Raw genomic sequence first — 18,701 nt, 5'->3', positions numbered from 1 at the left:
AAAGGATTGTGATTATATTTCCTTATCTTGTACTTTCTATATTTATCTTTATCTTAGGGTTATCACATCATACTTATATATAGGAGTTATCTTTGGATTGTAATTTGTAAGTTAAAATCACAATCAATAGAGAAAACATGTTATGTTATAAAATATGATTAAATAACAAGATAAATTATAGAGTAAAGAAAGACATGAGAGTAGAGAGAACTTTTATTCCAATACTTGTAATGAAATCATCAAGTTTCTAATACATATGGCTCACTATTTATACTATCCAAATAAGAAGAAATATGAGCTATAATATGAATGCACATTATGATGGCGTATTATTACATTCATAAAACACATTGAAATGGTTGTTACTAATGCTAAATAATGATGGAGAGTTATGGGAGAAATGGAGAATCCAATGGTCATTCACAAACTAATATCTCATAACACTCCCCCTTGAATGACGATTGTATCATGCCTCGTTAAAACCTTAATAGGTAAAACCTCATGGGAAAAACCATTTGTTAAGGAAAAAGAGTACATGATTAATAATAGATATTTGGAACAATTGCCTCGTTAAAAACCTTGCTAAGAAAATTCAGTGGGAAAAACATAGCTAAGGAAAAGAGTACAATGTGTTTCCAACTCCCCCTGATCATCACATCACTTGATTTCCTTAAAGTGTCGCATTCCAATATTTTGTACCATGTTTTTAAATTTGGATGTACGGAGCGCTTTAGTGAACAAATCTGCCAAGTTGTTACTTGATTGAATTTTCTGGATGTTGATGCCACGCTCTTTTTGAAGATCCTGAGTAAAAAAAACTTTGGTGATATATGTTTGGTTCTGTCTCCTTTGATAAACCCTTCCTTGAATTGGGCTATACAAGTCGCATTATCTTCATATAGTATGGTTGGAGCGTCCCTGTTAGAAGTTAGACCACAACTCTCACGAATGTGATGAGTTAAATTTCTTAACCAAATACATTCACGGCTTGCCTCATGAATTGATATAATCTCTGCATGGTTAGAAGAAGAAGCAACTAAAGTTTGTTTAATAGAACGCCAAGAGATTGCGGTACCTCCACAAGTGAATAAATAACCTGTTTGGGATCGAGCTTTGTATGGATCAGACAAATATCCAGCATCTGCATAACCAATTAACTCCGCATTTGATGAATTTGAATAATATAAGCCCATATCCATTGTACCTCAAAGATATCGAAGAATGTGTTTGACTCCATTCCAATGTCTTCTTGTTGGGCAAGAACTATATCTTGCTAATAAGTTTACAGCAAAAGATATATTAGGTCTCGTATTATTAGCAAGATACATTAGTGCACCAATAGCACTAAGATATGGTACTTCGAGACCAAGAAGTTTTTCATGTTTTTCACAAGGCCGAAACTGGTCCTTTTTGGCATCTAAATGCCTTACTACCATCGGGGTACTCAATGGATGTGAGTTATCCATATAAAATAAAACCTTTTAAGCACTTTTTCTAGATAACTAGATTGATGTACAAAAACTCCATTTTTGGTGTGCTCAATTTGAAGACCCAAACAAAATTTCGTTTTACCAAGATCTTTCATTTCAAAATTTTCTTTCAAACAAGAAGTGGCATTTTCCAATTCTCCAGGAGTTCCAATTATGTTCAAATCATCTACGTAAACAACAATTATCACAAAGTCTGATCCGGATTTTTTTATGAATACACATGGGCTTAATGGATCATTTTTATAGCCCTCTTTTAAAAGAAATGTACTTAAATAATTGAACCACATACGGCCAGATTGTTTCAATCCATACAAAGATTTATTTAATTTTACCGAATATACTTCACGAGAATTAGGAGTTTGTGCTTCTGGCACCTTAAACCCTTCTGGGATTTTCATATAAATATCATTCTCAAGTTAACCATATAAATAGGCGGTAACTACATCCATCAGACGCATCTTCAATTTTTCATGTGTTGCCAGACTTATTAGATAACTGAATGTAATTGCATCAATCATAGGAGAGTATGTTTTTTCATAATCAATTCCGGACCTTTGGGGCCACAAGTCTTGCTTTATATCTCACAACTTCATTCTTCTCGTTTCTTTTGCGCACAAATACCCATTTGTGTCCCACTGGTCTTACTCCGTTTGGTGTACGGACTACAGGTCCAAAAACTTTTCGTTGAGTAAGAGAATTAAACTCTTTGTTGATTGCATCTTTCCATTTTGGCCAATCTTTTCTATTTCTACATTCATCTATAGATTTAGGTTCAAGATCCTCATTTTATTCCATAATCTCGCACGCAACATGATATGAAAAATTATCGTCGATGTCTATCTTATTTCGGTTCCATCTTATTCCTGTCATGACATAATTTATTGAGATCTCTTCATTTTCGTAATTTTCAGGTACCCCGGTTTCTTTTGTTATGTCATTGGGCTCTTCTGGAGCTTCATTAATCTTTTCAAAAGATTATGTTTTCTCTTTTGGACCATCAATTATATTTGCTCCCTTTCGTTTTCGAGGATTTTTATCTTTGGAACCGGTTGGTCTTCCACGCTTCAGGCGTGTCTTTGATTCATTTATAGTTGTATTTTTTCCTTCTGGGATATCAATTCTAACTAGAGTAAGTATAGCTAGTACATGAGACTTTGTTACCCACTTAGGGTCAGTAAATGCTTCTGGCAATTGATTTGCTACATTTTGTAAATGAATTATCTTTTTCACTTCAAGTTCACATTGACTTGAACGAGGATCTAACACTGAAAGTGATAATTCATTCCAAGAGATTTTATTCTCCAGCTTCTTTATTTCTCCCCCTAATGTTGGAAAAACTGATTCATCAAAATGACAATCGTCAAATCTAGCTGTAAATAAATCTCCAGTTGATGGTTCTAAATATTTTACTATAGATGGAGATTCGTATCCAACATAAATTCCCATTCTTCTTTGAGGACCCATTTTTGTGCAGTGAGGTGGAAAAATAGGTACATAAATTGCACATCCGAACGTCCTTAGATGGGAAATATTTGGTACATGGCCGCAAACCAGTTGAATAGGGGAGAACTTATGATAACTAGTTGGCCTGATGCGTATAAGTGATGCCTCGTGTAAAATTGCATGTCCCCATGTCGATGTAGGAAGTTTAGAATGCATTAGTAATGGTCTTGCAATTAATTGAAGGCATTTGATTAACGACTCAACTAAACCATTTTGTGTATGAACATATGTAACAGGATGTTCAATAATTATCCTAATCAACATGCAATAGTCATTAAAAGCTTGTGATGTAAATTCTACAGCATTGTCAAGTCAAATTTTCTTAATTGGGTAATCGGAAAATGTGCCCTTAGACGGATTATTTGTGCTAGTAATCTTGCGAAAGCGAGATTACGGCTAGATAACAAGCACACGTGTGACCATCTAGTTGACGCGTCAATTAAGACCATACAATATCTAAATGGTCCACATGGTGGATGAATTGGTCCACATATATCCCCTTGAATTCTTTCTAAAAAACTAGGACTTTCATACCCAACTTTATTCAATGATGGACGGGAAATTAATTTTCCTTGAGAACATGCAACACATGACAATTCATTAGCTTGAAAAATCTTCTGGTTTTTCAAGGAATGTCCACTTGAACTTTCAATTATTTTGCGCATCATAACTGATCCAGGATGGCCCAACCGGTCATGCCAAACTTTGTAGATGTTATCATACCTTTTATTTTCAATAGCATGAGATTCAATCACTCTAATATTTGTATAATACAATCCGGAGGACAATACGGGTAATTTTTCCAAAAGACTTTTCTTACCCGATATCATTTTTGTAATATTGAGATACTCTTTATCACCATCATTGGTTGTTTCAACATGATATCCGTTGGACCGAATATCCTTAAAACTTAATAAATTTCTTGGTGATTTTGAAGAAAATAATGCATCTCCAATTGTAATTATTGTCCCTTGTGGTAATATGATATTCGCTCTTTCGGAGCCTTCATTCTTGCTAATTTAGACGAAAATAATGCATCGCTAATTTGTAATTGGTGTCCCTTGTTGTAATATTATATTCGCTCTTCTGGAGCCTTCAATCATTTTTGCATTACCTGTTATTATATTAACATTTGCTTCTCTAATTGATAAGTAAGCAAAATACTTTTCATTTTGTCTGTAAGAAATATATCTTCATTATTTCTTTTGCGAATATCCATATTTCTTTTCAATAAATAAATAAAACATAAGAAACATTCGGCTTAGAGAAATAAATTCATATTTTATTAATTTGGGAAGATTGTGACGGCGTCATTTCTCATGAAACGAATATGACATAAAAATTGTGACGACATCATTTCTCATGAAACGAATATGACATAAAAACATAATAAATGTCATGAAACAAAACTACACATTTATTCTGATCAATCACCATCCATATCACCACTTGTCCCTTCAGGGTAGACAAGAAAATCGACAACATCTAAATGTGTCATTTATGGTTGATTTTCATGGATATCACTTTGAATAAAATTTGTTTCGATATTTTTCTTTATATTTTAGAGAATCTTGATAACGATCAACAAAATGCTTTGGTAAGCGGCATGTACAAGACTAATGATCGGTCATTCCACTTCTGGTGGTTACTTGTAATCTTGTTATTTTTATGATAATTATGATAACCTCCACGACCTCGGTTAGACTCTTGACTATTATGATTATATGAGTTGCATTCACTTCAGGGAATGTACTAGAATCGGTCGGGATTGATTGATAATTTTTCATCAATAACTCATTGTTTTGTTTAGCCACAAGAAGACATGAGATTAATTCATATTTATTATAAACATTTCTCATGATATTGCTACTGCAGGAGCATGTTAATAGTATGAAAACTAGAGAAAGTTTTCTCTAGCATTGTTTTCCATAATGAAAATAGAAATCAAAATAAAGACTTGTAATGTAAGGAATTGTTAGTTAAGAAATTCCATAAAATAAGTTGTAAGCATTGTACATGTAAAATTATAAAAAATACATACCTTAAAATGACAAAACCAATAAGGATTTAGAGTTATATGGTAGAGTCATGCTGATAACGTGTTATAAAATATGATCAAATAACAAGATAAATTATAGAGTAAAGAAAGACATGAGAGTAGAGAGAACTTTTATTCCAATACTTGTGATGAAATCATCAAGTTTCTAATACATATGACTCACTATTTATACTATCCAAATAAGAAGAAATATGAGCTATAATATGAATGCACATTATGATGGTGTATTATTACATTCATAAAACACATTGAAATGGTTGTTACTAATGCTAAATAATGATGGAGAGTTATGGGAGAAATGGAGAATCCAATGGTGATTCACAAACTAATATCTCATAACATGTTATATTTTGTTTATAATCTCTTATTGCATTAGAGAACTAAAACATGATTACAAGATGAATACAAATAAAAAGGGAAAGCTTTGTTTATGCTTACTGTCTCCCGAAAAAACATAAATGCAATAACGAAAGGGATATATTTCTTAAAAATATAGTCATTCAAAATCCTTCTAGAAGTTTAAAATATTGTGCAAACAAATATATGTGTAAGGACATCTTTGTAATGAATTAAGTGATTATAAGAAAAACTTAAAATCATGCAAGTCAGTTTGGACCCAAGTTAGAGCTCGTTCGAATATTATGGTGGTCTCAAATCGGACATCGATCAAGAGTGGCAACACAACTGTAAGATCCCTGAATTTTCCAGCCGTAGTGGAAAAATTTTCGAAATTTTTTTTTTATGGCCATGCAATCCCTACTGTGAAATCCTATGTCCACCTCTGTGTAAGGTTCCAATGTTCCATTGCCTTTGTTCCACACAATTGCTTCCTTGAGGGGCTTGATTCCACTAAAACTTATACGGCTAGCCAGTGTTCTTGGCAATGTAGAAACAGTCATCTCATTGATCCAGTACGTCGAGTCCAGTCCAATCCAATCCAGAACCTTATACAGCCATGCCAGTTCCCTTTCATTTTGGGACATGACCGTGTACCGGGTTGGTTTTTACTCCTAGAGTCTTCATATACATATAAAATTGACGGGGTTCATTCAAGAGGAGCGATTTTGGGTGATTTTGAGTGCCATTAGGTGTGATTTGGAGGTTATTTGTCATATTTTATATAACTTTGATTCTTAGTGTTTAATACACATTTGTAATTGTCTCATTCAAGTTCTCTTTTGAATATGTATCTGCCCTTACCTTCTCTCGTCTAAATATGAAACATCCTCATCTTCTATTACAATACATCATCGCTAGATAATTTGGGTATTTGTGCTTGATGAATTTGTTCGATTCATTTTCCAAACTAGGTTCTTAGTACTAATTCACATCCGTTTGTTAGCTAAATATTTTGTCTAATAATTGGCAATATTTGGTAGCATGAAACTCCTTCCGTATATTCATATCATTACACATGATACACGTGGACCCACAAGTGAAGAAATATCGTCAAAAACAACATATGAACACATGAGAGGAATCATATAGATTGAAAAAGATACATACGAGAAGGACAAAAGATAGGGCGAGATGTGTCACTAGTTGAAACTTTAGGGTAGGTTTTGAACAATTTCTGACTTAGGCTGATGCAACAAAGGCCACACATACAATAAAGGTTTTGTGTCATGCACTCACGTGCAGCTTACATCCATCACATATTTTGTAAACAGTCATCCCTGAAGTTCACAGAACGAAACGAAATACCCCCCAGTTTTTCAAAAGTTCCCAATTTCAACCCCTCAACTTTCATACAACTCAATCCAAAAGCCCAAACAACTTTATCATTAACAAACTCCTCCAAGAATAGCAAAAATCCAAAAAGAAACTATAGCAAGAGACTCATACTTTTCAGAGACTTTGCCATTGCCACATCACATCCCTTCATTCACTTTGAATTAAGAGAACTTTTCAAATTCAACCCACAAAATAATTTTTTTTCAAAAAAGACCCAAAACTACCTACCACATAAAAAGGTCATCACATGTACCAAACTAAACCCTACAAATTGACCCAACTAAAAAACCAAAAGAAAAACAAAAAAAGAAAATTATATAACATAGGTAGATTTCAGAATTAGGGTTTCTTTTTTTAGGGTTAAGGGCAATTTGGGTTTTTACCAGGGCCTCCATAGTAAAAGTAATGACCCCAATCACTATTGCTTCCAGTTTGAACATCATAACAGTTGGATTGCTCTGTGAAAGTGCCGATATCTTTAGGAGCTTTTAGATTATTTTCTTTATCAACAACTTGAATGTTCCTGAAATAGCTTGCTTTCCCGAATCCTTCTTCGGGGAACTGCCCGCTGCCCATTTGAGTCGATGTGTGCTGCCCGTCAGGCTCTGAATTCACCACCTCTCCTCCCCATTCAATCATGGAAGCACTGTCGGCGAGATATGAAAACAAGAACGATGGCCAGTATCCCAATACGTATCCATTCCCAAATTGCATCCACCAATTTCCCTCTTTTTGATCCTGAAATTTTTATCATAAATCGATTATTTTAGTAGATTAATTAATTTAAACAATTTCGATTAATGTGAGAATATGATATGATATGATGTCACATTTAATAGATTGACCACCAATTTAATAGTTTACAAATTACAAAATTGTTTTATAAATGGTCGTGTAACCATTTTTTAAGATGATAATTTACGAATTCAATAATGTACAAATTACATATAAATTGAAATTGAACACTAATTTAATACCCATTTATTAAGGAGATAATCAAAAGATTGACCAGAATATGATATGGATGTGACATTTAATAAATTGAACATTATTTTATTAGTTATAAATTACAAAATTGTTTTATAAATGGTCGTAATCATTTTTTTAAGAAGATAAACCATTTATTAAGAAGATAATTTACCAATTTTAATAATTTAGAAATTAAAAAATTGTTCTATAAATGATGAAATATGATATGGATGTGACATTTAATAAATTTTACAACTAACAAAATTGTTTTATAAATGGTCCCTAACCACAAGAAAGAAGTTAAAGAGAAATTTTATAAATAAAAAAATCATATTCGCAATTACATCATGACATTGTTTATATGTTACGAAATGATGTTTAAAAAAATAATTGTTTTTGTTGCGACTAAAAAGTAATTTCACAATTGACATATTAAAAAAAATGTTAAATAGGACCACCAATTTGGGTCATTTTGATGATAATCAAAAAGATTCGCTCACACAGCATTTGTTCCAAGATTATATTCTTCTGAAAGACCTTTGTTTTTTCAGTTCAAGAAAATGAAAAAATATATAAAAAAAAGTGACACCTTTTCTTTGTAAGGAATAAAGACCATTTTTACCAATTAAATAATAAGTAAAATCGAGTAAGTGCTATCTTTAAAGTAATTAAAAATTAATTAGTGGGCTTTTAGGTAAGTGGGTTAATTTTGTAATTTACCTTCCAGACAAGGATACTTATATCATATTGTGAATTCCTATACGCAGAAACAGGAGAAATACTTGCACCCATTGCTATGTTGTTGTTGATTTGAATAAATCCAGAACATAGTAGATTATAACATCCAGTCGCTTGATACGCATCACTCTACAAAATTAAATATTCCAAAATAAATTAATAAATAATAAATAAATAAATTCCGATTTAAGTTCATCAAAATATATTTTTTAGATTTAAAAATTCGTTACTTACAGTCCAATAAGTGAAAAGTCGTGTGTTATTATCACCATAAAGATCCGGACTCACCTGAAAATTAATCGAACATTTTTAACATCATATTCAACAAGATTGTAACGTTTTTATTTGTTTTTTGTTTATTTATTTATTTATACCTGCCAACCAGCTTCAATACTATTGAGATCTTCACCAAAAGAACCACCTAAAATCCAGATTTGCGATAAGCTAAATTCATTTGATTGTTGTATTTTTGGTTCCCAAACATTCATGGTAGCTTTTGCTCCATAAAATTTGTCTCCTTCAACATAAGCTATTGCATGCTACACATGTCATAAAGAACACAATAAAAAACGACATTTTAAATCAGTTAAAATCCAAAAAGATACACACTCAAAAGTCAATAAAATGCATTTAAACTTGAGTCATAAAAGGTTATGTTACATTCAAATTGAAAAAGAAAACATACCCATTGAAATTTGGTACAAAACGAACATGGGTTTTTTAATTCTTGTCAGAAAGATTGAAAATTGTGTATATTTTTTTAATTTTTTTTTAAGTTCAATAATTTCGCACTTAATTACCTGATGTCCACTTTCATTAACAAGATCAGGATCTGCAGATTTGGGGATGCTCCGAGGTAAAGGAATGCTTGATTGCTTCTTCTTCCCATATCTTTTCACAGAGCTAGCTCGAAGAACATCGTCTTCTTTTGTTCTTCGTATGGGTATTGTATCTTCAGGGCACATGCCATTAACATGCCATAGTTGATGGATTGAGTTTTCTCTTTCTTTCGACTCTGTTTTGACCTTTTCTGAATCGTAAAGCCCTTCTGGATGATAATTTGGCCTCGTCTGAACGAAATCGAAAAGGAGAAGTTAATAATGAGAAGTTTTGTGAATGATGTAATGAAATCGAAATCATTAGAGTGAAAGAGGAACCTGGATTTTGTGGTCTTTGAGGAATGGATGATCGAAAGCTGGTTGATGAGAGATGTGTATACAGTCAATCTTATCGCCATCTGGACTCTGAGAAATCATACAAACAATAATCATTAATCAAATCAACTGTTAATTCGCAATAATTGCTATAAAATCGATACAAATCGGGGGTTTTTGTAAAGTGAAAGAAGCAAAATGTATGAACATTGAACACATGAGGTGTTTCTAAACGCTTGAAGAAGAAATTAGAAGAAAATAAACGAATAATTTGAAGTTAATTAACCTCAATGGTTTTAACCGGGGGTTTGTTGAGGCGTTTCAGGTGTTTATGAACTTGAAGCTTCTGCCTGGAAGCTGGTGGTTGTCGAGCAGCGCAAGATAGCGAGGTCAGACTCAAAACGATGAAGATGAACAGGAAAACTCCATTAATAAGCCCTATTCTCTTCCGGCTTCTGCTAAAATACGCGACTGCCATTTTCAAAAGCTGTGAAAAGAAACCAAACCCAGAAGCGAGAGAGAAAAAGCTTTTTGTCTTCCCAACTACGAGCTCCCACTGATACTCACATCCACCATGATTAAGCAACACACACAGTCACTCTGCTTATCCTACGCACCTCCTAAGCTTGAAGTGTGTTTATCTCTTTCTCTCTCTTTCTTTCAAGATTCTCTCTCTAGATTGATTTTCAGTGTATTTTGGATTTATAAACACGAGGGGTGAAGGAGAATGCTGAAAAAGAAAGAAGTGTGTCTGTGTGTGAAGCAGTGAAGAGGGTACGATAGAGAAAATGGGTGGGGATGAATTTCCATGAACGGCCACCCAATGGTTTTGTTTGTCGTTTTCACTGATATTTACGATGATGCCACTCACCCATTTCAAACTCATTTTTTTTTTCTTTTTGAATTTGACCATACTACCCTTTTTTTCTTCTATTTCTTTATCCATTGTTTAAAGTAATTTTTTCTGTTTTTAATTAAAGAAAACAAATAAAGACTCTATTTTGTCTAGGACCTACTATTCATAAAAGGAAAAAATTTAGATCCTAAGTTTTCGTTATAAAAGCTAGATGCATAGTTCGACAAAAACAAATTAATTGAGCAATTTAATGGAGTTTGGTTTTATATGAAGTGATGTATTGGTTTGAGATTCTTTATTTCTATATGATTTGAAATGGCAAACGTGTTATTCGATCTTAAGTTTCCATTCATTACCATTAGATTGATTAGATAAAAAAAATGTTATAGAAAATTTGTAAATAAGGGAAAGTTCAATCCCTTACACAAAATAGAATTACAATGACAAAGTTGACTATTTGACATTTTTAATGACATTCAAAAAATTACTTTTTTATATGAAATAACTTGTGTTGTATTTGGTGTTTTAAAATGTATGGAAGTCACACTACATAGGTTTTGAAAAAACTTTAAAAAAAAAATAAGTTATCAAGTTGATTAATTTTTGGTTTGTTCATATTTATTTATTTAGATAATTATTTTTTTTTGTAAAGTGTACAAATATGATTATTATGATTGCCTGTAGCAAGTTACATCAAACCATAATGGTTATATGTGAATCAACAAGTTGGTTACTTATATATATACAAAAAAAGAATTACTAAAATATGAACAAAATGAAAAAGTAAGAGTGAATTACACGAATAGTCCCTATGGTTTGGGGTAATTTGCGTGTTTGGTCATTAACTTATTTTTTTAACTCAGACGGTCCCTATTGTTTATTTTTGTTGCGTGTTTGGTCATGTCTTACCTGAAAACACTATTGGGTCCTTATTAATGTATTTTTTAATTAATTTTCTTATTTATGTATTTATTTTATATATATTTAAAATAGTTAATAGACCTCACATATTTATACCTACTCATCCTAAACCTGAAACCACATTTGAGAAATTTAATATGGATCCCATCAGTCACCATTCCATCTCACATCATTCTCAACTTTTTTGTCTTTTCCATCTTTAGTGACACTGACGACTTCACCATCCTTTTTTCGGTCATTCAACTTCGTCGAACCAACACCACAACACACCGTCTCTTCATCGAATTTTCCACCACCACAACACAATGCTTGCAGGAAAAAGAAAATTGATACCAGAAAAAAAATAGAGAACAAGATTAATTAAAAACCATAACTTGAAATGCAAATCAAAACCTGAAACTCTATTAACAACATTCTAAGCTTTAACTCATCAAACAGTGTGTGTTTTTTATATTATTGGTCTTCATTTATGATACTTTTAGTCCCTAGCAAATTTTAATTTTTATATTTAATATCTTAAAAAATAAAATTTTATAAAACGACAATGAGTTTTTTTCCATGTCAAATACAAAGTTTTTTTTACCAAAGTAGTGTATTTTAAAAGATATTTACAAAAATGGTGCGGTTTTAAAAATATTTACTATTTAGCTTAAATTTTATACCAAATCAAAACTAGAAGGTAAAATAAAAAAGAAAAGAAATTGACTTATCAACGTAATTAACTTTTTGGTTTGTTCATATTTGGGTAATTATTTTTCTGTAAACATCTAGCTAATGCACTTTTTGGAAGTGTTCACATATAATGTGACATCCCTATTTTTACGGTCAGAAAAGACCAATTTGTTTATGCTTTATTTTGAAAATCAGAGTATCTTTTAAAGAAATATGTTGCGGAATTTATTCCCAGAAAAGTATGATAAGTACGTTATCAAAGCATTTCCGAATAAATGTATTTTATTCCTTTTAAAACGTTGGAATATCATCATTAATACAGAAACATAAACATAAATAGACATTACATTCATTGATACGAGTGATCAATCTCTCAGTGTAATGTAGTTTCATATCGACACCTATGATACAAATAAACTGAGTGGGTTAGGTTGGGAAACCTGGTGAGTACATAGAGATTTCAGTCCTACAATGTTATATCATATATATTTTTTAGAACTCACAAGTATACAATTTCACCATGTATAAACAACTCTTACCCTACCCCATCAATCCTCTCAACGACACTCTCCATATAGTCGGATCTAAAATTTACCTTTTACTTAATCTATACTCCCGGATCAAGCATGTCTAATTCATGCTCTCGGATCAATAAGTGTGCCCATTTCATAATCTCGAACTAGAGACAATTGACTATAACTCAATCCATACTCCCGAATTAATGAGAAATAACTATGTCCTAACCATACTCTTGGACTAAGAACAATTGTCTATGTCTAAATTCATACTCGCGGATTAATGACAAATAACTATGTCCTATCCATACTCTCGGACTAAGGACAAATGACCATGCCTAATCTATGCTCCCGGATCAATGACATATTTTAAAGTTCTATTCTTCGTGTATATCTCATTTGTACTCATAAGAAGAGACTACCCAATACGCCTCATAATTAATTTAGGTTTACTCTTTATCCTAAATTATCATATATTATTAGGTATGTTCTTTAACACATGTTTCAGGCAACGTCAAATAATTCACACGTAAACATATATTTAATACTTCCATCAATACTTGTATTAAAATCATGTTCATGAAAGGGACTATATATTCACTTGTTAAAGTGATGATTCCAAACTCGGGCAACGCTTCACTTCTAACTATTCTATTTTCCTTCGACGAAACCTAGCATTATTATCCCTAAGTTTTACTCTAACCTTTATTGCGACTAATTATTAGTCTAGATTCATCATTAACTCAAAGTCTACTTTCATGATCTATCAAGTAAGGAACAACTAGGTATGATCATATCGGAGGTAGGGTCTGTTTGGTATACAAAGTATACTGTTTGGAAATCTCACTTTAAACACCTCTCTAAATCACAGCCTAGACATCATCCCCATAAGTAGACCAATCTATATAATGACTTGGAATCACTGATAAATCTTGTTTATAGGTTCACAATAACGATAGTGAACTTAAACATAAGTTATACTTAAAGTAGGGTAAGCATAACTCACTTACTAGGGGGTTTGGTTAGGAACCGAGCTCTACAGGGGCAGAACTTCCGAGCCGAAAGCTCTTCTTCTCGGAGCCTTCTGGCGCTCCGGGGCTTGCTTCTAACACCTTATAGGTGCTAGGAAAAACCTTGAGGGTTTGGGGGTGTTTGGGATAGAGTTGCAGTGAATTGGCGTGGAAAAATGAGAAGAAACGAGCTATATTTATAGGCTTGACGGAGGGTCGAACGCAGTGCGTTCGTGAATGCAACACGTTCCCTAGTTGAACACAGGGCATTCATTACCACATGACGCCATCTTGTTCCAAGTCGTGGGGAAGAAGGTGTGGCCCAGATTGTGTCACGTGTCACTCATAGATTACCTAAAAACTAATTATCTTCTAAAATCCGTAACTTTCACATACGATCTTCGTTTTCAACGTCTTTATATCCACGTGTAGGTGAGATCGTAATCTATGACTTTCGTATGGACTCTGTCTGCTAATTTTGATGTTATTTTTAAAGTTATATTTTTAAAAGACCATGACATGAAAAATCCGTTAAAAATCCATAACTTCTTCATCCGACCTCTGTTTTTGTCTATCTTTTTACCGTTGAGCTAATATTAATGAGACCTTCGATTCTTGTTTAGTTTGTGTCAGCTAAAAGTCGTTCGATCTACTATTCAAACTCCGGGCTGTGTAGTGTTGAGCCGAAACTTGGAAAAATCATAACTTCTTCATACGAAGTCAGATTTGGGTGTTCTTTTTATGTACACTCTTGGTTTAATGTATACTACGACTTTCTTTTAGATCGCTAAGGCTAAAAAATATTTTATCGCAAACTCACTTTTTACGATTCCTGGTGTCGTGTTGGTTTTGCCGTAAAACTTCGACGAGTCATAACTTCTTTATTATAACTCGGATTTCAATGTTCTTTATATGTATGGAACCCTTGTGACATATTCTATAACTTGGTTAAGATTATTTATTCTAAATAATCTTCTATTAAAAATTTATTTTTGACGCTTATTGTCCCTAATTTGACTAGCCCGAATCTGCGGGCGTCACAATTATCTCCCCCTTAGGATGAGTACGTCCCGGAATTGTGACAACCCGATACTTTCCAAGTCAACAAAAGTCAAATCCGTAATATAAAATTTCGAATTTTATTCATGTCGTTAAGTTCGTAAAGGTAAGAAAATAAGTTAGAATATATAAATATGTTTATATAAGTTTTCGGAATGAAATACACACAAAAACCAAGATTTTCCCTCAGAACCGAAAACCCTTGCACAAGAAAACCCTTTTTCGGCCGAAGACTCTTTTTCGGCCGAAAACCCAACCGTGTGTAAGTTTTTCATCCGAAAACTTGATCATTTCTTACCCATTTCACTCGAAAACGCTCTCATTTTGCTACCAAGAATCATCCAAGAACATTCATACATTCAAGTGACAACCTTCAAATCTTCATATTTTCACCAAGAACATCATTGAAATCTTCAAGTGATTGAAAACACCCAGGACCGAGAACCCCTTTAGGACCGAAAACTCTCTTCAACGCTTGTACAATTCTCGATAACTACTCTCAACACAAAACAAGTGTTTTTTAACACTTTAAATAATGATTTTGCTAATTTAAATACAAGTATGTGTTTAAATATTATTAGGATACTGTTAATTCTGCATACATCAGCCCGAGGATCATCTCTACAGCACCACTATCCTTACACAAACACATACTAGAGGTGAGTTCATACCCCTACATGTTATTGTTTTCAAATTTTTAAAGGGGGAATACAAGTAAAACATGAAGATTTATGTGTTTTTATACAAATGATTTCAAACAGTTTCAAAACCTTTGCAATTGATTCAAACAAAGAATGCACTGCATTTCATAAAAATATCTATATATTTTTAACCCTTTTGTACCATGTCGAGCATAAGGGTGGTTTTCCCTTCATACAACTAAATTGCAAAAGTTTTCAGTACAGAGTAAAACATAGTGTTTAACTATAATTGGTATAGTTGAGAGCATTACATTACTTTTACTAAGTACAATACACGGAACAAGAACATACGTACAAACTATAATAGCTATAGTTTAGGATACATTACACTATTTTACTAAGTTCAAGAACATTATTCTGGAACAAGCATATAAACTATGGTAGATATAGTTTATGGAACACTACACTACTTCACTAATACAAAGTAACAATACTAAATAATTATTTAAGTATAATTATTTTACATTACAAGTACATTACTACAAGGTTATACATACAGATTCAAGTACAAGGAAACACTACAACACTACACGTAAACTAGTTAATACAGGGTTGTGAGGCACTACTTCAATTGTATCCACCAGGGTACATAACTAAATCCTATATAGTATAACTAGAGTCTCTTGGAGGGAGAGCGTGAGATTTATGTATAGATCTACACGGGACTGACAATCCCACACCTGAACTGCTAGCTAAAGTTAGGCCGACAAGCCTGGGGTGACAAATGTCATAAATTTCAGACGCCTAAGAACACGTAGAGGTCACTAGGTCATATCAAGCATGGTTATATGAAACTCACAACGGTATAACTAAAACATATGTTTACGGGATTAACACTACTTCAATGGCTTTATTTTTATTTAAATAAAACTACAGTACACTACTTTGCACTACAAATGGTGGTATCCAGACAATTGTTGGATTGGGTTCTAAGCCCATAACTATTTTTTGGTATGTACTTGATTTTATTATGAGCATGGTCCTTTTGGGTTGCCTTCACTCATGCAACTTGATAGGATGACATGAGGAGAGAAAGTAGAATTTATTATTTGAATAATAAATTCATACTCAAAATGGTTTTATTAATATATTACAAGAATAATATATTATTTGGAAATCATATTATTTAATTAGTATTGATCGGAAATTAATTTGGAACTAATTTGGTGATCAAAAGAGACTGATTAAATAATTGGGGGCTGTTATGCAAATCATTGATAGTTGCATAATTGGGCTGATGGACTCCATAGAGTGGAGTGGATGGAATTTATGAGGAAACCCGTAAGATTTCGTCCATGGGCTCTAAGGAAGGAGTTCATGGGTTGCTTGTTGCCCTAGCTGAATTCTTCTTCTCTCCTAAGTCATCTTCATGCATTGAGTGTTTGTGACTCCATTAGAGGTGCAACACTTGTGTCACTAGGCTTTCAGAAGTCAAGATCAAGAAGGATTAAACTTGTTATTGCTACATAACAAGAGATGTAAAGTATTTAACCCTAATCATATGTCAATTTCGAAATATGTATGCTAATCATAGGGTTATTTGCTTTGCTATTCAATGTTGTATGTTCAAGTTAGAAAAACCTAGATCAAAGCAATTAGGGTTGCATGTACACCATAGGAATGATGTTATGCTTAAAACCCAATAGTGGTATCAGAGCCTATGTCGTTTTTTATTGAATAGATGTAAAAGTGAACTGCCAAAGATCGGCAAATTGAAAAACTTGTTGTCTGACTGCATGAACTCGACAAGTTCCGTAGTGGACTCGACGAGTTGAGTGTTCTGGTGTTGAGATTTTCAATTTCCTGGTCAGATTTTGATTAGGATAACTACCAAAACTCGTTTTTCTTGCCAAAATTCGATTTTTTGAGATTGGTATGGATATCCTTATCAAAATTGGTGGATTTGGCTAAATATGGATAATATAGGATTATTATGATTCAAATATTTGACCTAGTAATTTTGAAAAGTTTCAAATTACATCCTTTAGGTTTCATAGTTTAAATTTGAACTTAAAAGTTTTAGTTTTTGAAATTTAAATAGTTAAACCCTAATATTTTGAAAATGTTTCAAATTTGTCCTCAAGTTTTTGAATTTAAATTTTTTTTAAAAAAAGTTTTTAATTTTGAAATATTGAATTCTAAAACCCTAGTATTTTGAATAGTTCAAATTACACCCTTATGGTTTTATTAAATTAATTAAGTGTTTAATTAAAAGAGATATTAATAAATCCATAAGTAAATGGTTTAAGGTTAATCAAATTAAAAGTCTAATTTATTAATAGATTAAACTACTTAGTATTTTAAATGTAAAAAATACACCCTTATACTATATAAAATTAAAAGTGTAATATATTATATATGTATAAGTAAAAGGCCAGTCTTACCGTTAGTAGGCCTCATTCACGAAGCTGATCTATAACAAGTGTTTAAGGAAGCGGCCTGTAAAATGACCGCCATTAGGTATCCACTCTTACCCACCGCACCCTTGACTAGTGGAGGGTCGTTAGCCGAACGGGTAGGATAGGACACAACCTTCCATTATATGTATAATGACGTACGAAGTAACTGAACACTTTTATAAATTCCCAAATCTTAGTTACTTTAGGAAAAATATGAATTTGATGCTAACCTATGAAGTTGCACATTGCACCTTGTTGGTCGTTAATGGAGCGTGTATGGTTAACTGGCACACTAATATGGGACCAATGAAGGATGGAAATGGGTAGCTCGTAGTTTTTCATAGATCAATGGAGCATGTATGGTTAACTGACACATTGATTAGGTGATAAATGATTTCAAGTGTACCAAGCTAATTTTCATGGTTATTCACACCTTGGTTGTGATCCTTGGTATCCTAGTCACAACTTGAAGGGCATTATCAAAGTTATACATGCCATTGAAAAGTTCAATGAATCGCAAAATATCTAGGAGTTTCAATTCATTTAAAACCTAATTTTCTTTTTTGTTTTTCATGGTGGAAATTGGTAAATCGTCATTTACCTACCTTCAAATATTCTGCAATTGGATGAAGGCATCCCTCTTCCGAATTGTAGAATATTGTGTTGGGTGTTAGCCTTGATATTTCATTTGGGTGTTATATCAAGAACTTAAATCAACTAACTTGAACTTCTCCCTTTTGTAGATGTCAAAATCTAACAACTATGGTCTTCCCGAATTTGTTGGAAAAAGCTTTCCACGTGAAGATGATGTTCCACGATTGGATCATGGAAATGGAAATCATGCTTCATTTATTCTACCTCCTCCAATAGTTCTCCCTGAGCGACATGTTCGAAGACTTGAAAAGTTCAAAGTCACTCAAG

General features: G+C 32.8%; 1 protein-coding gene across 1 annotated transcript; it reads right to left on the bottom strand.

Annotated features, from left to right (window-relative positions):
• Nucleotides 1-6,807: 6,807 nt before the first annotated feature.
• Nucleotides 6,808-10,447, bottom strand: LOC145031354 (protein neprosin-like). Its single transcript, XM_078979896.1, has 7 exons — nucleotides 9,934-10,447; nucleotides 9,651-9,737; nucleotides 9,294-9,563; nucleotides 8,868-9,032; nucleotides 8,728-8,781; nucleotides 8,476-8,622; nucleotides 6,808-7,524 (listed from the first exon to the last, which is right to left on the bottom strand). Exons 1-7 carry the CDS (start codon nucleotides 10,123-10,125, stop codon nucleotides 7,147-7,149), a joined length of 1,293 nt encoding a protein of 430 aa, XP_078836022.1. The 5' UTR covers nucleotides 10,126-10,447; the 3' UTR covers nucleotides 6,808-7,146.
• Nucleotides 10,448-18,701: the final 8,254 nt, after the last annotated feature.

The sequence above is a fragment of the Lactuca saligna genome, chromosome 2, assembly GCF_052625555.1.
Source record: "Lactuca saligna cultivar CGN05327 chromosome 2, ASM5262555v1, whole genome shotgun sequence".
Classification (NCBI taxonomy): Eukaryota; Viridiplantae; Streptophyta; class Magnoliopsida; order Asterales; family Asteraceae; genus Lactuca; species Lactuca saligna.
The sequence above is the reverse complement of the archived record's forward strand: the minus strand, read 5'-3'. Positions and strand labels throughout refer to the sequence as shown.

What these genes read in the sequence shown, in the direction of transcription:
- LOC145031354 (XM_078979896.1), bottom strand. Translation starts at nt 10,125, where the DNA reads ATGGCAGTCGCGTATTTTAGCAGAAGCCGGAAGAGAATAGGGCTTATT. An exon ending in CCCCGGTTAAAACCATTGAG is followed by an intron (nt 9,738 to 9,933) that starts GTTAATTAACTT and finishes ATGATTTCTCAG; the next exon opens with AGTCCAGATGGCGATAAGAT. An exon ending in TCAAAGACCACAAAATCCAG is followed by an intron (nt 9,564 to 9,650) that starts GTTCCTCTTTCA and finishes GATTTCGTTCAG; the next exon opens with ACGAGGCCAAATTATCATCC.